The sequence below is a fragment of the Rhamphochromis sp. 'chilingali' genome, assembly GCF_963969265.1.
Source record: "Rhamphochromis sp. 'chilingali' genome assembly, chromosome: 2".
Taxonomy (NCBI): Eukaryota; Metazoa; Chordata; class Actinopteri; order Cichliformes; family Cichlidae; genus Rhamphochromis; species Rhamphochromis sp. 'chilingali'.
Genome location: NC_137930.1, coordinates 20274307 through 20295652, shown reverse-complemented (window position 1 = coordinate 20295652; position 21346 = coordinate 20274307). Strand labels below are relative to the sequence as shown.

At 37.8% G+C, this 21346-nt stretch overlaps 2 protein-coding genes across 3 annotated transcripts in view; both read right to left on the bottom strand.

Moving 5' to 3' along the window:
- Positions 1-5548, bottom strand: part of LOC308392866 (alanine--glyoxylate aminotransferase 2, mitochondrial-like) — a gene marked incomplete at its 5' end in the record, with an annotated part of 22007 nt that extends 16459 nt beyond the window's left edge. Inside the window, 2 exons of the mRNA XM_080876150.1 lie at positions 2932-3020; positions 5452-5548. Of these exons, the coding sequence (XP_080732276.1) occupies positions 2932-3020; positions 5452-5548 (186 nt within the window). The remainder of the gene's footprint in view (positions 1-2931; positions 3021-5451) is intronic.
- The window catches only part of LOC308392548 (alanine--glyoxylate aminotransferase 2, mitochondrial-like), a 20277-nt gene continuing 2144 nt past the window's right edge, over positions 3214-21346 (bottom strand). The window contains exons 4-15 of one of the 2 annotated variants that reach the window (XM_080875618.1): positions 19942-20065; positions 19761-19855; positions 18399-18492; positions 17751-17844; positions 17123-17223; positions 16813-16905; positions 15455-15587; positions 14514-14602; positions 14262-14411; positions 8878-8976; positions 8053-8167; positions 3214-3249 (exon numbers count right to left, since the gene is read on the bottom strand). In XM_080875618.1, coding sequence (XP_080731744.1) covers positions 8066-8167; positions 8878-8976; positions 14262-14411; positions 14514-14602; positions 15455-15587; positions 16813-16905; positions 17123-17223; positions 17751-17844; positions 18399-18492; positions 19761-19855; positions 19942-20065 — 1174 coding nt within the window. In that variant the 3' untranslated portion in view covers positions 3214-3249; positions 8053-8065. Of the gene's footprint in view, positions 3250-7347; positions 8168-8877; positions 8977-14261; positions 14412-14513; positions 14603-15454; positions 15588-16812; positions 16906-17122; positions 17224-17750; positions 17845-18398; positions 18493-19760; positions 19856-19941; positions 20066-21346 lie in introns of those variants that run through there. The other variant, XM_080875617.1, reaches the window with a different exon arrangement.

The following is a 21346-nucleotide window of genomic DNA, read 5'->3' as shown; positions in this document are numbered from 1 at the left end:
TGCAAAACTTTACATGTGTGTAGTAAAAATGGAAAATTCAAAGATGGGTGTGGTCTGCCTTATGATTCTGAGTAAGGGTGCAATAAGGTCCAGGGTGCCTTGACACTTTACTATCCTTGTATGTAACATGTAATATCCTAGACAATGGCAGCAGCTCGGGGGTGAACTTGATCCCAAAACTAGTGAAGCCAAAGAATCATTCAAAGATTTAAACATTGACTTTGGTGCACTAATAATCAGCCGGCTTGGGGCAGATACTTTAACTGTTTAGTAAGTACTCGTATGTAACATTACAATTAGATTTGGGTTATTGACAAAATCCTCTATAATATCCAGAAAGGTACATTATGGATGGAGTCAGACAAAGTGGAAAACTATCGCATGGCCAGAATTTTTAATTCTGTTTGCAACTCAAGGACACAAAGGCCAAAACAGTGTCGGACCATCATTCATCGCACCATACAAGAAGCAGTATCAGTGATTGGAATTGGAGTCCCACTGGTGACTTGCACATTTGCGAAGGAACCATTATTGCTGAACTATGAGGATCCAAAACCCTATGTCAGGTAAGAATCAGAAAATCACAATTAGTGTCGTTGATTCCAAAATGCACACAGAGTTGTTGAAAACAGAAGCAATGCAACTTTTTTCAAGTATTGTTGCTGGCATAAAATTATCTTTTGTCTTCAGAAAAGTCTTCATTCTCTGTGGCATGGATTCAACACCACCAGCCCCAGAGGAGTGCTATTGTTCCTATGGCTACTTCACTACTGTTGATGTGTCTCTCAGGTAAATCTCACAACTGATCAAAAGAGTTGATACTTGTGTCAGTCAGAAGTACAGATCTCTTGCTTATCTAAATAATGTCCAGCACAGCATTGGTATTTTCAGTAAAACCACTTCAGACTTATTTCAGATACGTATAAAAGAACAAGGCCAGTCGGACACTGTCAGCAGTGAGATTCAGTTGAACCAAATAGAAAAGCATCTTCTGTGTCTTGTATCACAAGAATACTATACATATAAAATGTAAAGTGATTTAATGTAACTCTTCCCTTCATTGGCTTCCTGTTAAACCCAGAATTGAATTCAAAATCCTGCTCCTCACATACAAGGTCTTAAATAATCAGGCCCCATCTTATCTTAATGACCTTATAGTACCATATCACCCTATTAGAGCACTTCGCTCTCACATTATAGGCTTCCTTGTTGTTCCTAGAGTACTTAAAAGTAGAATGGGAGGGAGAGCCTTTAGTTTTCAGCCCCCTCTTCTGTGGAACCAGCTTCCAGTTTGGATTTGGGAGACAGACACTATCTCTATTTTTAAGATTAGGCTTAAAATTTTCCTTTTTGGTAAAGTATATAGTTAGGGCTGGACCAGGTGACCCTGAATCCTCTCTTTCTTACATTGCAAAAGGTGTATGCGACTATGCTACTATCCTGTCTTTCTTCTCTCACCCCAACCGGTCGCGGCAGATGGCCGCCCCTCCCTGAGCCTGGTTCTCCCGGAAGTTTCTTCCTGAGTTTTTCCTTCTCAATGTTCAGTTCAGTTCAGTTCATTTTTATTTCAAACATTTCAAACATGTGCCTTCACAATCATTACAAAATATCATTCCATTATTTGTTTGAAAAGGAGTAGGCTGAAGTATTTACTTATTTGTCCCTACCCCCTCAAGTTTTACCTCTCATTCATTTAATTTTTTTTTGTCTTAAATTAAACAAACAACATATGAAACATATGAAACATATGAAGTAAAACAAAACATAACATACATAAATCAAAACAAGAAATTAGCAAGCCCCACCACAGTATAGTTTCTTTCATATGAAAAATACAGAATGTGTATATTTGCAGATACACAAGTTATGGAAAAACAACAAAACAAAACAAAAAGTCGTAAAGTGCTTGCTCATAGGGGGTCATATGTTTGTTGGGTTTGTCTCTGTATGTATTATTGTAGGGTCTACCTTACAATAGAAAGCACCTTTAAAAATAAATGAATAAAACTGAATTGAATTGATGTAATATATATTTTTTCCTGTTCAAGACACCAGGCAGGAAGCAGTGCTGATTTCTCAAGGGACTGTATCGTCAGCTCCTAGGCGCTCTAGCAATAATAATTTTATATCAGTAAGATTCACCAGATGGTAGTAAGACCTGTTCTGATGTGTGGGTTAAAGTCTGTGGCACCAGCAGAAACACAGCAATAACAGGTGGAGATGACAGAGTTGAAGATGCTAAGATTTTTATTGAGAGCGACCAGGATGGATGGGAAATGAGTACATCAGAGGGCAGTTTAAAGTTTAAAGTTAGAGAGGAAAGGCTGAGATGGTTTGGACATGTGCAAAAAAGGAATAGGGGAAATACTGGTCATGAAGCTGAAGCTGCCAGGCAGGAGGGAAAGATGAAGACCATATATTTAGGTCTTACTAGGTCATGGACTTGGGCCAAACCTTAAATAGCTTCCAGTGAGGCAAATCCTCCCACTTTCACCTTAAGAAACGATAAGGAATTTTAGGACTTGCCGTGGCATGATTTAGTACGGTATGTACAGACTTCTCTGAACACTTGTTTAGACAGCTGCTGCTGAATGAGAAAGCCATAAGTAGAATCTTCACTGAGACGAGGAAAGACCAAATCAGTGCAGTTCTTACATTATTACACCAACTTTCTTTGTTTGGCTAACAAAGCACTAAATTTGTTAGGCCCAAAGTAAATTTCTAATCTGCTGCTCCACTGTGAACCATCTCAGAGATCATCTGGGAAAGATCAGCTTACCTCATAGAAAAATGTATCTGAATTTCAGGAAAACCTGAGATTGGCTCTGGCCCTGGTCTTTGGGGATTCGTATGTTTCTTTTTATATTTGATGACTTTCTTTTATTTGTGAGAGGGCTTGCAGAAGAACATGAATGTGCCATCACTTCCTACCTTGTATTCCTCTGGTTTGAAACTGCACGGGGGCATCTCTGGGATGTCTACCGTACAATATTTGATGGCTGATTTCTGACGTGCTGCTCCTGTTAAAAAAGAAAAAAGAAACATCAAAATGCATGAAGAAAAGTGAAGAGCATAAGCTTTCGGGTTTCTGAAGCACTCTGTGAACCAATCAAACTTTTACCGTGGCATTTCTGTGACATTTGAGGAAAGCCTTTTTGAGTGTCTTATAGCAATTGTATTCTTGGCCCCTTCATTGTAGTCTGGCAATCCTTTCAGATCTTCATTTTATGGTGAATTGTCATTCGATTTCTGAAAAAGCAATTCAGAAAACGGAAAACAGTGCCCTTAAGATCTTCAGAATAATGCAGGTCTAAAATGTGCTCCGTGACCTTTGTTGTTTTCCTGATTTTCTGTATGTTTTAGTTAATAGTTAATCAGGTTAAAACCTGGTTAGTGCTTTACCACATTAACTTCACATTGTGTAACAGAGGAAGCATATCCTTTCTGTTTTTCAAAGACAAGAACATTTAATAACTGGACTGGCACACGTTATACGAGCTAACTAGAATTCCTGCTTTTACTCAGACTCATTTAAAGGCATATTGAAGCTGATGCTAGCAGGATATCTACTGTATATACAGACTGAAGATGGGGACCAATGATTAGTGCCATCAATTCAGTAACAGAGCAAATATAAGATATGGTCACACCCTCCTATTCTTTTCCTACATTTGATCATTTTGGAAATAAAAATGCCATCAGTTTATCCCTTCTTATCTTATAAGCTGTTTTTGTGGCGGGTCCGTAGTGAAGCGTTTCACATATTTCCACTAACAAGCAAAAGATCACAACTTTGATTGATTTGCAGACACAAAGCCCTCTGGGAGTTGTAGTTCTAGTCTAAAACAAATCTGAACAAAGCAAGTATGAATGACGGAGCAGCTGAAAGTAGCTTCTAATGAGATTAATGAGATTCTAATGAAATCATGGTTTGTGAGATCACAGTGACCTCTGCCCTTGACCACCAAATACTTAGCAGCTCACTCTTGAATCCAAATGAAATGAAATGTGAAATGTGCCTGACACATTTGGCAGATTTCACTGTAAAAAATCTTATTTGAGCAAAGACCAGCAGAGTTTATGTACAGATAAAAAAACAAACACTTTAACACCTCGGATGATCTGTGCTATACATTTGGAACTTTTTCCCACCTGCAGTGTTGGGGAGTAACGGAATACATGTACCGCCGTTATGTATTTAAAATACAAAATATGAGTAACTGTATTCCGTTACAGTTACCGTTTAAAAAGGTGGTATTCAGAATACAGTTACTTTGTTGAAATAAAGGGTCTTTTCCTGTTTCATATGTTTGGCTATGTCCTCTCTATTTTTGGTTTCCACGCCCCAAACAAAACGCGCATTAAGAGGCTCTAATGCCTGGGTGTCAATCTCGCGGCCCATGTCACCCCTACTTGCGGCCCGCATAATGATGTGAAGAAATATTTTAAAAAATTATTCACAAAAATGATTTAATATGAAGGGAATAGGCAGAGTGTTACAGGCATCGCCCTAAAGAATGTAGCCTCATGGGCAGTGTAGTCCGTGCTGCAGCGAGAATGGACTGCCATACCCGTTATGTGTCTGTGAGCGAGGGAGGGAGAAAAAGGAAAAGTACGAGTTGTCACCGAGCAGAAACGAGAGCTGGAAGCATGTAAATATAATAATAACCACTGCAGCCAAGAAGAGTGCCTGACGAGCCCAGTTGTAGGTAAGCTATTAAGACTCGACTGTACACCATGTTCCTGTTTTCCTCCCAAACAATAAGTTTCGTTGGAGCAGCCTTTCAACGCCTCTGTCTGTCTCTCGCTAGCAAAGTTGACCCAGACAACAAAGTAAAGCTACGAGCCCGACACGGAGCCTGACGTGTTAGCCAGAGGTCCCTTTACTATGGTTCGGAGCCGCGGACCTGTTTTATATACGCGTGAAACAGTTTCCTATACGAGATCGCTGCAAATATATTCAGATTTAAAAATCTAGTTGGTGTTGGTATGGCAAGTAAGCTTCAGTAAAAGTAATAATTCACACAGCAATAGTACATTCATGTAGTTGTAAAAAGCATGATAATATAATAGGTAATCCAAAGTATTCAGAATACATTACTCTCATTGAGTAACGTAACGAAATACGTTACAAAATACATTTTGGGGGCATGTATTCTGTAATCTGTAGTGCAATACATTTTAAAAGTAACTTTCCCAACACAGTAGTCTTGATTTTATATCTGTTTTAGGAGTAATACACATATATTGTGTTTGTCCTGCAGCTTGCATTAACAGCAATTTTACACAGATCACGTAGCCCTGAAAGTACTTTTAATAAATCATGAACCAACAAGCAGAGAAGTTTAAGTAGGAAAAAGTCAAGTGTGCTCCTGGTTACATAAAGGCTATCTAATGGATCATCATGACAAACATTTCTTTTGTCCTTGGCTCATCTCCATGGTAACTTACCACTTCCCAGGCGAAATCTGGCCAAACTGGTTAAACAGCTGGACTGTCCTGTTAAAGCTGCACACTGGCCACTTATGCATGAGACCACTTTATACATGTTGAGCAAACACACACACAGCAGCTCTTCTCCCTTCACCGTTTTACGCCAACCTGCAGCTTTGAGCTTTTTCTAAGATGTAGTGTCCCGCAGCGTCTCAAATGGATAACCACTGTTAACCATTTGAGATAGTAGGTTGGTACTGGTTCTTGCCAGATTACGAGTACAGAAGATGCTCTTAGGCAACTGGGACTGTAAGGGTTTGTTTTGCTTTTATTTTTTCTAAATCCTGCTGTTCAGGATCACTTTCTGTTCAGGTCGAGGGGCAACCGTGGCTCAGGGGGTTGGGAAGCGCATAACCGGAAGGTCGCCGGTTCGATCCCTGGGCTCTCTGTCCTGGTCATTGTGTCTCTGTCCTGGTCGTTGTGTCCTTGGGCAAGACACTTTACCCTACCGCCTACTGGTGTTGGCCAGAGGGGCCGATGGCGCAATATGGCAGCCTCGCTTCTGTCAGTCTGCCCCGGGGCAGCTGTGGCTACAACTGTAGCTTGCCTTCACCAGTGTGTGAATGTGAGAGTGAATGAATAGTGGAATTGTAAAGCGCTTTGGGTGCCTTGAAAAGCGCTATATAAATCCAATCCATTATTATTATTTTCCTCTACTTTAATATTCTCCTAATTAATAAGTTTTTATTTTACATTTTGAAAGTCACAGCTCTTCCATATGTGAACCCTAATACTCAGCTAAGAGGTTCTCACCCCACATTGCATTCAAGGATAAATTATAGCCGTGTGTAAAGGTTGATCACAGTATGTGGAGGTGAGATTTCAGAAGACTCAGTTGGACTTATTGCAGCATTAGTACCCTGTAGGTTGTCTATTCAAAGCATTTAGGCCAGGATGGACAGAAATGTTTTTTAAAACATTCAAAAATTCGGTTGTAGTTGCTTTTTTATCTCCTGCAGTACGGTGTACAATCCAGACAGACAGACATTTAACATGTTAAAAAGAAGAACAAAATTTGTTCCCCAGGCCAGTATTAAAACAATAGAAGAGAGAATTACACTTAACAATAACTTGCCACTCATGTAATAAAAACACACACATAAACCGATAAACTGCAGGCACTCAGTCCATGAACCTCACAGTCTCATGTTTCTTTTTGTTTCCCTGGATGTCATTGCTCGGTAATCACGGTAACATTTGCCTTGCTTTTTAATGTTCCTTTTCTTTTTCTGTATATTTCCAAGCATTAGATGCCTCAGTCATTTTCATATCAGCTTTGGTGCACACAGAAGCATGGCTTTAGGGACTGTGATCACTTTCTGTTACGGCATGAAGTTGCAGCATATTGTCTCCTCTGTAACACAACAGTTTTAAGCCACAACTGACTGCAGAGAGGACGCTATATATATTAATAAGCACTGTTGTCTTGCCGGTCCCTGGCCTCCTGTGTGAGGTTCCTTTGCATACTCTAGCTTCCTCTCACAGTCCAAGGACATGCATGTTGGTTTAATTGGTGACTCTAAATTGGCTCAGGATGTGAGGTAGATAAAGTGTTTTAAGTATGAAATGTATAAATTCCTTGAAAGCACTATATGAATGTATGGTCTAAAGCACTTTGAGTGGTCAGTAAGACTGAAACAGTGTTATGTAAACATGAGTGCGTCACAGTAGAATAAGATTTTGAAAGTACAGCAGTATTCCAGTTTGCAGAGTGCAGCAGGGTTACATGGAATCGTAATGCTCCTCACAGTGATTCAGTGAACAGTAACAGTTATTTCACTTGTATGCTTGCAATGAAAACAGCTGGACACTATGTCAGTGTTTCCAGAATATCACGTTTTATTGGTCTGTGGAAATAGGATTTTATCCATTTATTTACACTGATAACAAGATAATAAATCCACTGTCAGAAGTAAACATCTACATGCCTAGTAAGATGATTAAGTATAACTTACTGAATAACCAGATTTGGTTTTGGTTTCTAGCTTTCATTATTATTGTGGTATCATAAGTAATAAGCAAAGCATCGCTTTATAAATGATCATACACAGTTATCAGATCTAAAAGAGCAAAATGAACTAAAAGTTAGTTATCAATTTTATCAGTGAGGCCGTTTAAGTCTTTGTTATAACAAAATCATTAAACATAATTAGAAAATGTCATCTTCTTAATCACTATACAAAGGTAAAAACAGAGATAATGAGGTTATTAAGATTATGGGGGCAGGGATAGCTCAGTAGGTAAAGTGGTCGCCCCATGATCGGAAGGTCGGCGGTTTGAATCCACTTAACGGCTACCCTGAGGTACCCCTGAGCAAGGTACCGTCCCTACACACTGCTCCCCGGGCGCCTGCTTAGTGGGCTGCCCACTGCTTCACTGAGTGAATGGGTCAAATGCAGAGAAAAACAAGTAATTTCCCCATGGGGATCAATAAAGTATCCATTATTATTATTATTATTATTATTATTATTATTAATACTGAGACTTTTACTACTCATATTGAAAAAAGGTCACCTCTGGCTGACCAGGGTCTCTTTAACACGGAGCAATCCGTCTGACCTTTTCCAGGCTTTCATCTTCTTTCCATGTAGTTGCGGACAGACTTGTCAAAGACTGCCATGAAGAAATCAACATCTTCCTTTGTGATGCACATGGGGGGTTTGATGCGGAAGGTCTTAAAGAGTGATAAAAGCAGAACAACAGAGATTATGTAGCATCAGTGATTTAGACTGTTAACAGGAAAACACAAGACTTTATCACTCATCCATAATAATGTTATAGGTTTGGAACAGTAGACACCGTTGTATTGAATTATCCATCATTTGGGGGGTGGGGGGCATACAGAAAAGAAAAAAATACTTAGATATAAAAATACATTTTAGGTGAACCAAATGGCTTATACACAGCAATTTCTCTTTTTCAGTTAACATCAAGTTAAGAAGTGAGTCCTGTAGGATTCTGGACTATTAAAACATCATGATTTTTTCTCCTTTACAAAAATAATCAGTTTTCTGCTACCACAAAAATACCTGCAGCATGTTGTTTTCTAAAGCCATAAATAGAAGAACTAAATAGCAGTGTTGACATCACAATGTCTCAGTAAAGCATGATGAGGAGAGCTGGAGGCACAATTACAGACAGAGAAATGAAGAATTCCAAAACCAACATTTTCTGTAATTTAATGTATTATCAAAGTGAGCTACTGCTCAGATGTCTGTTTTAGATCCAAGGTAAAAAAGAAAAAGGAAAGTAAGCAAAATGACAAGTGTGCTTGAATTTTAGAAAACGATTAGGTTTGTGCTGCAGACACAGCATGTATTGGTGCCACACTGCAGTCTAGCACATACATGAGTATACAGAAGGTTAGAGAGTGGGTGAAATTACCTGTCCATATATTGCTCCTTTCCCAATCAGGACTCCCATGTCCTTGACATCCTCAAAAATCTCAGCCATTGCCTCAGGGGGTAGCGGATCTCGGCTGGCCTACACATAATAGACAAAACGGATGTGGGTGGATGTTTTGGTAAGCACAGTAATTTATCCAGCTTAATTACCAGGATAATTTTACCAAATGGCTAGTCCTGAGTCACTTTAAACATAGAAGGAGAAATAAATATTTGCCTGATGCACATGGTGCATCACTGATAAATTCTATGAGATGTGGTGTGTGACAGTATACGTCATACGTAACATTATTTATTCTTTATAATAAGGACAAATTGTTCTTTATTCTTTATATCCCTAATCCGTAATCTTAAACAATAAACATTACACGTAAAAAAATAGTATATGTATGTGTACCACCCAGTGTAAAGTTTATGTCACATCTGTCCTATATTAAGAGCATTAGTACTTACCAAAAATCTTTTTTTTAACATTTCTGTAAAAGTTAATCCACCAGTATGTGCAAGCGCTTTAACCAAAATGATATTTTTAATGTTAACATATAATAAATGTTTTTAATCCACCAATTTTCAATTTTACAGCTTTATTAAAAAAAAAGAGAAAAAATAATCAAGAAAATAATTATTTTTTGATTAAGATGCCAAATTACAGTTATTTACTTGGATTCCTGAGCAAAAAAGTAGTTTTTAGTGGTCGGATGTTATGCTTGATTAATTTCTGACTGCCAGTGTGCCAAAATGGTAAACTGCTGAGAACTCGTTGAAAAGGAAAGCGTCTGTATGAAATCACTCCGTGATGCTGCATGGTCTTTGAGACAAGTAGGGCAAGACATAAAGTGTTCTCACAGAGCGGTCAAGTGTGCCAAAATGGTAAACTGCTGAGAACTCGCTGAAAAGGAAAGCGTCTGTATGAAATCACTCCGTGATGCTGCATGGTCTTTGAGACAAGTAGGGCAAGACATAAAGTGTTCTCACAGAGCGGTCAAGTGTGCTTTGGAGGCAGAAAACAAAATCAGAAAACAAAAGCTGACTGAAGCAGATGTCAGACACCTCAAGGTTTGAATTACTAGAGATAGAAAGAAGACCACTGCTGATCTTCAGACAGAGATGAGCTTCTAAATCAGAGTCTGAGAGGCACTCCAGTGTGACCACAAGCAAAGGACTCAATGAATAAGGCTTAAAGGGAAGAATAGCTGTTTAGAAGACCTTATTCAGACTTGCAAACATCTCAGAACACCTCAGAATTGCCAGGAAGCATGAACACTGTACTGCAAATGACTGGACGAAGGAAGTCTAGACACAGAAATCCAAGTTTGGACTTTTTGGTCAACACCAAAAAGTTGCAGGTAGGTGAGGACTGGTGATTCGTGAACAGACTGGCTGAATGACTGAATGGCTGACTGAGCTGAAAGCACACACGGCAACCACAACATCACAAGACACTGAACTTAAATACACAGGCTGAATGATTAGTGATTAGGGACCGGTGAGTGAACAGCTGAGCTTAATCTGACTAATGACACATGGAAGTAACTGGAACAGCAAAACAGGAAATGAGAACGTGTGACAAAATAAACTGAACATGAACAAACTGAGAACACTGGGTGAACCACCCAGGAACACTGACATTAGTGAATCATAAACAAGGTCTATCTCAACATCCCAGAATCCCTTCTGGACTGAAACCGACTGGTTGTGGGTTTATATACCAACAAAAAATGATCCCAAACATCCTTCAAAGCTGTGCAAAGACTCTTTGACCAAGAAACAAGAAAAAGGAAGTACTCGAACTGATGGAGTGGCCAAATCAAGGCCTACAATGGACTCAAAGATAGACTCTACAAAAGTTTCATTTACAGCAGGTCTCTCGGGCTAGTTAGAAATGATCTGAAAGTCAATATCAAAAGAGCCTGTCAAAGTGCACCAAGCTAGCAAGAATGCAAGCTGTTCAATGCCTAAGGGGCATTAAGTCTTTTGGTTATTATACGTAAGTAAGGACTATGTAGTTGTTTGTTGAATAACTAATATAATTTTTAGTTTTAAGCAAGTTTTGTGTGACAGATTTGTAAAATATTTGTATTTCCTTGTTTCTACACTGTTACAAAAAACATCTTAAATAAACGGTAAAATTCCGGCAGCTGGGGCGCCAAAATACTACCGTAAAATAACAGAAAATAACTTCCTCATAAAAATACGTTTTTTCCAGTAATGACAATACAGTTTGTTGTGCTAATTTTACATGGGATTTTGCCTTTTCCAAATGCTTTTAGACATTAAATTAGGAACATGTTAATGTGATTAAACAATGAAATCATCTATAAATAGGAAAAATACTAATGTTAAAAAAACGTTAATATTCCGGCAGCTGGGGCGCCAAAATACTAGCGTAAAATAACAGAAAATAACTTTCTCATGAAAATACAGTTATTTTCAGTAATGAAAATAGAGTTTGTTGCGCTAATTTCACATGGGATTCTGCCTTTTCCAAGTGCTTTTAGACATTAAATTAGGAACATTTTAACGTAACAATGAAATTACCTATAAACAAGGTCAATGAATGTGGCAATATGAATCATAATACGTAAATGTATAAATATACAGTTAGCAGTTGGTTTAAATAATAATGGATTGCATGCCCTGGGACAGACTGACAGAGGCGAGGCTGCCATATCGCACCAGGTGAAGAGTCTGGACCACGGACACAATAGCGAGAGTGTCCGAGCCAGGGCTCGAACCGGCAACCTTCTGATCACAAGGCGAACTGCCAACTCTTCAGCCACGATCGCCCTAAATAGCAACGATAATAATACTTATGTGATGTAACACAAGCTTATAGGAATCATGTTATATACTTTTCCATAGCATTACATTTGAATTCAACAGTTCGATCTTTCAAATAACTGACAGATATTTGTGAGATCATGATACATTTGTGAATGTATTTTTACAATCTAAATATGCATATGTACAAAAAATATATTTAAAAAACAAGTAAATTGTGTTTTACTATATTTACAGTGATGTTATGTTATTTTACCTTTGACATGTAAAATCACAGTCTACTTATGTAAATTTCATGATATTCTAGAAAGACAGTACTATTTTTTGGAACAGTGTAGGGTGGTCTAATAATCACAGTATATGGTATAAGACAAGAATGTTGAAATAAATTTAACATGTGTCTGTCTGTCTCTGTGGTTGTATGGTCTACCTGTTGTGTCAAGGGAGTCTTGTATCCCCATTCAGTCTTGTCTCTGCATTTCTTTACCGTTTCCCTGTGTCAAGTTTGTATGTCTTAAGTTTGGGTCTCTGTCTCATGTTGTTTCCTGTTTTTCTTTAATAGTCCTTCATCTTGTGTGTGTGATGTTCCGCATTGCTTCCCTTGGATTGTTAGTGGATTCTGTTCACCACGTTTCCACTCTGCCCTTACCTCATGTGTGTAATTAAGTCTTCAGTTTTCTTTAGTTTCTGATGGCAATCTCCCCTCTACATGTCCAGTATTTCCTATTCAGGGTCCTAGTCTCTGAATAATTAAGTTTCCTGTATTCTGTTTCTCGTAAGTCTAAAAATAAAGCTGCCTTTAAGTTTAGTCCAGTTTCTGAGTCCTACATCTGGGTCCTAACCCGGCCTGCTTCACACAACAGCTCATGACAACATGTACCAAAGTAAGGACACAAATGTCTATGACAAACCTTCTGAAAAGAGCATACAGACAGGAATTCTTTTCAGCTTTCAAATGGAGTGAGTGAATGGATTTGAATTCATTTGTTTAACCTTGAATTATGTATGTTGAGAAGACACACACTCTGAGTGACTAAATATGGTTCACAACCTGCAGCCATGTTGCAAAAGAAAAAACATTTAACTAGATGGTTGGTACACAGATAAAAAGTAAATAAATGAATAAAGATGGCAGCAAAAAATAATTAAATAAATAAAAATTTCACTGACTATGTTTTTATATTTGGGATCTTCTGATTCAGAATGAAAAGTTCACCCACTTCATTTCTCATTACACTTTTTCTCCTAATGTTTATTTGTGTGGTTCATTCCAGAAACTGTGACTCGGTTTCTCAAAACTCCAAACGCAAACAAAGAGTTTGCTGCTTTTGTCAAAACCCCACACATCTCTTGCGAAATAAAAACAGCACTCAAAAAAACAAAACATGTCCTCTCTTCTCAAGACGGGTTCCTTCCACAAAAACAATACACACAGATATTACCTGATGTCTTCTCACAGACCATCATCCAAACACTGATGTGATAAATATAAAACAGTATCATCAAAAGTGCTCATGTATGTTTTGGTTTGGTGAGGTCATGCTACGTATTCAAATGATTTTGAGCACCTATATCCAAAAAAAAAAAGAATAATAAAAAAAAGGACCTATTTAATGTATATGTTGAGCAAATTTACTAATTTCACCATGTATTGCAAGTACAATGAGAAACCCTACACAGATCCCAAAGGGTAAGAAATATATGTGTATTACTGCAATACGTGTTTAGCTGAACTGACCAAAAAAACTTCCTCATAGACTCCCTTTCACTCTTCCTCTTTGTTCTTCCTGTTTCAGCTTCTTGCCTAACACTTGAAGAAATGACTCAAAGCCTCTTTTATACTCTGACACATGATTAAATTGTTCTTCCAGTTGAGTTTGCAAACGTGCAGAAAGAGTTGGACCAATTTCTAAATCAGTGTGTTGCATTTTGAAGGCCAGTGTTCCTACAGGTGAAAGAAAGTGTGCTAAATGATGCACTTTGTGTTCAGAGATTTGCAAGAGTGTGATTTAGAATGACATCTGAGTAAAACAGGTGGGAATGTCAGTAGTAATATGTATGAGCTTTTTAACATGGCCTTCATAAATGGTAAGTAAAACAATACTATTACTGTATTTTATAAATGTGTATCATAGGATATTATAGGATATTCAATCTATTTTCTTTTCTAAAACAAAAGCCTGATTTTTAGGAGCACGTGAGAACGGCGCAGGATATGTTTCTTCAGAAACACACGATTTTATAGGTCAAAGGAGTCCTCTAACAAGCACAAGGTGTGTACAGAATTATGGCTGTTTAAATACATGTTTTTTGTTTTGTTTTGAAATTATGTATTAACTGGGCTTTTTCTCCGATTTGCAATCAGGATTAATAAAATGACCAAAATAACATTCAGACTCTGCGATCACAAGACCAAACCTTACGCCAGGTGTGTATACGAATGTCTGTATACATGTTTCGGAATTTAAAAATGGCACACATGCTGCAGAAAACAGTTAACTGGGGCAATGCTGGCCAACGCCCCCAGGGAGGCACAATGCAAATATGTATTGTATAAACATATGAGCACAAGGCTCACAGCACCTTGTCTCGGACCATTTCCACACCGATCTGCAGGCCTTTTCCACGGACATCACCGATGATCTCATACTTGTCTCTGAGTTTCGCGAGCTCTGTCATCAGATAGGTGCCCACACGAAGGCTGTTCTGCTGGGTGTCGTCCTCTCTGATTGTCTGTTAAGGAAAAATGTAGGGTTTTTTTTCTGTATTTCAGTGTCGCTGCTGTCACTGTTATCTTGAACAGGCTTCATTTAGAAAAGGTTAAAGAATTCCTACATCAAGCACCGATGAAGCCACAGCACAAGCCAAAGGATTTCCCCCAAAGGTGTTGAAGTGAAGCCCCTTGGCAAAGGAGGCTGCAATTTCTAAAAAAACCAAAAAAAAAAACCAAACCAAAACAACAAAAAATGAAAAAACAAATTCAAACCTCCAGCGACTGCTCCGTTCAAATTACATCTCAAAATATAAGATATATAAAATACTTTTGTGTTATCAAAAGTATTTTATATAAAAATGAATTCATGTTGAACTCTTTATCAACTTGATGCTAGGTCTTTTAGTATTGTTTAACACTAACAATCCAAAATGGATAAAAATGGGAGTCTGATGGTACTTTTCAAGGTAGCACATCAGTCATACAGCTACTATATGATAAACAAAGAGAGGCTCACATTGAGGCTCACAGCATTATTAATACAACGTTACAAGTCTCTCAGGGCTTCAGCAGCGTTGTTCTAATGGAACAAGTACTAGAAGCTTTTCTTCAAATCAATCTATGTCTTAGGTATTCAATGTGGAACTACTTTTTCCTCCTTGTCTCCTTTCCTCAATTTCTTGCTGAGAGCTTGGCTGAAGTGGTGAGTCACAACTGGAGAGCCGATTATTTCATTCACTCACAATTTCAGTAAAAAAAGAAAAAAGAAAATATGGTCTGCTTGTTGCTTGAAAAGTATAAAATAATTAATAAATAAAAAAATACGTTTTCATGGTGTCCTTGTTTTTTTTTTTTTTTTTTTGATAAACTATAAATACATGTTAAATTGTTGAGTCTTCACATTCAAAAAGCTCCATCACTACCTGGCAGAAAGAGACAGATGCTGTCTCACCACGGCCAGTTACATTTTGCCAGTGAAAATAATGTATAATGTAATTAAATGTATTTGTTTATGTTTCTTGAGTATAGAAGCAGATCTACAAACACTAGAGTATATTCTCACCTGGTGTGGTAACAACAGCTCCCATTGGGAATCCATTGCCAATGCCCTTTGCCATTGTAACCATATCAGGAATAACATCGTGGCCTTGGAAACCCCAAAAGTGGCTTCCTGTTCGTCCAAATCCAGTCTGGACCTGCCAGGTGAAAAAATGATGATTAAGTGATTTATTTATTTATTTATTTTTCCCCCTTTTTGGAGTACTACAGTAAAGGAAGCAAAAAAAAAACAACAACCAAAAAACCTTAATTGTCCATAAGAATTTAATACCTATTGGGGGTGTTGTAGGAATCTGTAATTTAATCAAGATAATAAAACATTTCCCTTCAAACGCTGAGTCTCATTCACTAATCCTAGCCTGCAGCACTTTTGTCTTCCTTCCATATTCAGTGGTGACTCGAACAAAATACTGCCACAGACATACATTTTGGTGACTGTTAAATTATAGACGAGTGACATACTCTGAACATGACCTGTGAAACATTACAGTCACAGGGGGGTGAAGAATTGGAATTTATGATAAATCTTTTTTTAAAACATCTGGATGTTAATAATTGATGCAAGTGTGGCAATGTTCTTCCACAGTTTCAGTCAGACTGGCTCACCTGTCAGGGAGGAGATAAGGTACATACTGACATATGTACATACACATGCTACATTATCGTAAGATGTGCATAGAAATGGTCTTAGAGTACGTACAAACTAAGTGCACACACAAAATAATTTGTTGTTTTTGGAGACAGAAATGCACCGCAATAGTGAAAAAGCAGGAGAATTTTACAACTGAAGAAACTGAAACAATAACGCCCACCTCTTCACTGAATTTCTTCAAGACTGAAGAAAAAAAATCCAGGGCTCAATATCGTGTATAAAATTTGGGGGATTTTTGGGCTTTTCTGTTTTGTGTGGTTGTTGTATTGAAACAAGAATACTGAAAAGTTTTCCTATGAGAACAGGTTTTTCTAAACAAAGTTTATTAGAATAAATCCACCTACTCCTGCATTTGTGTGTAAAACTAGTATGTGTGGTTAAGGCACAGATGTGCAAACATAGTGTTTATGCCCACTGACTTGGTAGCTTATGAGTGATTGGCAGTTACTTTCTTATTTTTTAATGCATTTAGGAATATTTTATAACAATGCTTTACCATAAAGCACTTTATTTAAATGGAAATAACACAGCAGATTCAACACGTGTAGCAGCACATGTACTGATGTGCTTAATCTCCACTTTCTAATATGCTGTGGCAGGCTTAAAGATTTTTTTTAAGAATTTAAAAAACAAACAAAAAACTGACCCAAACAAAACAATGTAGCTAAAAAAAATTTAATTAGAAAACCTATTTAACATTTGCACTTAACCTCGTCAGCAACGCAGATTCCTCCTCGCTCTCTAACAAGTTTGTAAGCGTCCTTAAGGTAGTTTTTAGGATACTGCACAGCTCCTCCCACTCCCTGTATAAACACACACGTGCACATCCCACTGTCACATCTTAATTAACACAAACACAGCGACCACTCTGAACAAGGTAAAACAACAAACATAGACAGTATATTAACAAAGGCCTATTCTAAATTAAATCACAATCCATTCAGCGTAACAACGTGTTTAACCCCAAAAGAAAAAAGGAAATATTTAAAGAAACCCTAACCCTACAATTGAATAAAGTACCTGAATCGGCTCTCCAAAGAAAGCAGCTATTCTGTTTGGGACACTTGTAGCAAATGTCTCTTTGAGTTGTGCAATGTACTGTTCATTTGCCATGCAGTGACCTGTGGAGGGGGAACAACACAAAAAAAACTTTCTTGTCAGTTTAGATGGTTGGCTGATTCAGATATTATTTTGCAGCGACAGATGTTTGGTTTGTGCAGAAATCCATGAAATTGTGCTGACAATGGGACCATTTTCAAGTGGTCTAGTAGAGACAGGTTATTATTAACATTCCTGAAAGTGGTAAAACATTAAAAGAAGTAAATACTGAACAGCTGCCTTGTTTTCGGGGTTATAAGTAATCTGCCCTACTCTGTATTTTGAAAGAAGTGCATGTTTTTGAATCACAACTCAAAAGGGAAACAGAAAATTACAAAAATGAAAGTATATAATTTTGTTTAGATGCATGTGTCAATCAATAATGATCTATGCAAAACAAAGGACCCCCCAAACAAAGAGATCTCCTTTTTTGTCACCTGGATACAGACAGACTATTATAAAAAATTAAAAACATCTCCCTCTTTTATTCTGTTTATTAGAACAGAACGGGTGAATTAGCGCTGAGCCACAAGTGCACATGTGTGTGTACCTTGGGCACAAGTGCACTCTCTGATGGTCTGAACGGGGGAGTCTCTACAGTGGCTTCCTCCCCAAGGCCCTCTGAACACATCGGGACACATGGTCTGTTCATTGGACAGAAATTAGGTCTGCTTATTTCAGTTTAACAGCACAAATAAAGCATCACCAAACTTTACTGCTGCGAAAGCATCGGCCACCTTCAGCCCATTTCAGAATTATATTTAATTAAGTAGATATAAAATGTGCAAATGAATTAGTTTAAATAATGCAAACATATTCAGTGACACACACCTTCAATACATTTTGACCTTAAATGTGTCACTTTAAGCCAATTATTAACTATCATAGGGCACCAGGGATCACTGAAAAGTTTGCTTAGAGTTAAAAATTAAAATTTTTTGACTCACTGACTACTCAACCCAACTGAACAACAAGGAGATTTGCATATGAGGTAATATCTTTTTGTGAGTAATGTTCGATTAAAAGTTGAAAAGATTTTCAACAAATTAATGCCAGTGTTTTATTGCAGTTTTTTCTTTAATTTGTTTAATTTAACTTGTTTATATGTGTCTTTATGCACTGAATGGGAAATCTTCCAGTTTTCAGATACAACAAAGTTTTTTTTTGTTTTTTTTTGCTGTCTTCTTGCAGTACCTACATTTGTGGAGTCAAAACCACTGGCAACAGGGTATTTATATGCTGCATTGGAAGTGAGGCCAATGGTCTGTGGACTGCCACCATGATATGACCCTCTAGAAGGCAAAAATACACATTACTAGCAACAATACCGCAATCCTCAACGTTGTTTTTTATGATTTACTTTAACTCTGTGCTTGTCTTTTCAGTGCCTCCAAACAGATAAAATAACATGAATTAATAGCATAAAAAAGGAGAATAGTAAAAACTGTAAAACAATAAAACAAACAAAAACCTGAGGCCGGTAGTACGAAACAAGATTATAGGATTAGCAAAGCCGCTTCAACATGAGCAATTTCAATGTTACAAAGGTGTGGCATCATGACAATTTATATTGCACGTCTAACTAGATCAACAAGTATAAAGTAACAAGTACTGCCTACTGACAGTTCTCTGGAAAATAGCGGCAGCATTGCTGAAGGTTGCCTTCGACCGCTCTGTATGGCTACAAAAAGGTTTTTATAATTGTCTTAAGCCTTTGTTGTTTCCTTGTGAGCACCTGTGAGAAATATGGCAGCTCCGATGCAGTCTTATTCCTGCAATTTTCTGTTGGTTGCAAACAATTTAAAATTATTTTTTAAGTCTTAAAGATCCTTGAAACAGGGCACCTCCCTGGTCAGTTTGATAAGCATGCAGACAGCCTGACTTGTTTAAGTTATATCTGAGCATCAGAATCATAAGGAAACGTCACTTTTAACATGGCGTGGTTGTTGGTGCCAGATGGGCTGGTTTAAATATTTCAGAATCTGCTGATCAACTCTGCAGAAGAAAAAAGAAAATAAGCAGTGAGCGGCAGTTCTCTGGGTGAAAATGCATCGTTGATGCCAGAGGTCAGTAACTCAGATAAACACTTATTGCAATCAAGATATGCAGAAGAGCATAAAACACATTCATACAGCATTTATAATACTACACTACTTTCTAGTATAGCCAATCACACTTCTGCTCACTTTCTGCAGCTGTTGTGTTGACTTTAGTTTGTATTACATGTTTAACCTCTTTAATATTTCCAATCATGTCAGTTTTATCTTCCTTTGTAAAATGAGCTGCTACACTGTCAGTAGACCCATCCCTGTTTGTGATTGGTCATTTGCTGCAACACCACCCCCTTCATGCGAAACCCTGGGTCAATAACCACCTTCATGAGACTGATTAGGCTGATTATTCTGGGTATGTTGACCCTGCTTCGTAGTAAACAATGCCTATGAAGTTTAGTTACCAAAGCTGCCAAAAATCAAACATTTCTACAGAATTTACATTTTTCTTTCATCAGGAGGCGAGTAGGATGCCTTTGTTAGTCATAGAAAAAAGGAAAAATTTAGACCTTAAAGTAATTATATCGTTGTTGCCTGTGTGGAGACGAGCCATCAAAATTGCCAGGTCATTGGATTCCGAGCCGCTGTTTGTCAGATATATCACCTGGACAAGGAACAGACCAGCACACTGTTTAATGACAGCCTCAGCCCATGATGACAGCTAATTCAATGAAAAACTCAATATCTTACCTTTAGCGGATCTGGGAAGTGGGAGGCTAGTTTTTCACAATACTCATGAAGCGTTGGATAAACATAGATGTTAGTTGTATGCCACAGTTTCTTCAGCTGCTGCTCTGCAGCTGCTGTTACTTTCCTGTGAACAAAGACGCCATTTCATTCCCTCTGTGATAATATAATATGACGATTTAGTAATTAGAAAAGTACTTCAGCAACTTCCAACAAGTACTTTGCTAAATATGTTAGATTTATTCATTCAGAGTGTTTGCCTCAGTTCTTGTACAGTACTAAGCGCAACATTTCACAGTAACCTTTCAGTAACGTAGAACAATGGTTTCATAGTTTCTTTAGAAAATTCACAACCTAACTGGGCTTATAAAACTATAGCATCTAATCTATAACTTTCATAGCTCACTTGTCTGAAGTGCGGTACATATTGGTTGTTAGATGCAGACTGACCATTTCTGCAGGGATAAATCAGTAATTATTGATATTACCAGCTGCTGCTGTCTAATGCAACAGGTGTGTAATAAGATTAAAAATGTCTAGAAACAGCTGGAACCAACAAACTACCTTTGGCTTATGTTAGCATTTTAAAAAAAATCTAATTTAAGGTGTTACTCATTAACAGATGTACAACAGTGAGGGAAAAAATCAGGTGGAAAGGAGGTTGGGGACTTTACACAGGTTCTGTAAAGGCATGAAGAATGCGGCGAGTATTTTAGCGCGTTGTGATGTTTTATGGAGTAGATTTGGTGCTGACATGTGGAAAATAAGTGATTTTCTTATTGTGTCCAGCAGAAAATAAATTAGCTTAGGCAAAGAGAAACCAGGAGACAACCTCAACCGGCGGGCCATGGACTAGGAGTCGTTTGATACTGGGCCATGAGAGTTGAGGCTCGGCTATTTTTGTAATCGTTTTTTATCGTTAACTCGGATTCCCTGGGTCTTTTCCCGTGTGTTATGAATAAATCTTGTTTTTTTCGTACCGGTACTGGTTTCATTTAGTTGTATTTATCCGTGACACCTTAAAGGGCGGTCCGTGAAAATATTGTTGGACATAAAGCGGTCTGTGGCGCAAAAAGGTTGGGGACGACTGATGTAGGGCATTCTCTAAAACGACCAAGCTACTCGGGATGGTAGACAGACAGAGGTCTTATAGGAGAGGCTTACAGAATTATTAGCCTCATATTTTGGTTAAGTATTTCCAGAGTATCTGTTAAATAGAGCAAGGGATTTTTAAAACGAACATCTTTTAAGACGAACAAAAACCTAAACTATCGGTTTCCAAACTATTAGTCCCATGATGTTAATAGTCAAACATGTATCATATCTTCTTGGATAACAGTCTGCAGCAGATTTTGTTGTAGTTTTCAACAAATCTCCTGAGAAATACCAGCCCATTCTTCTTTGACTA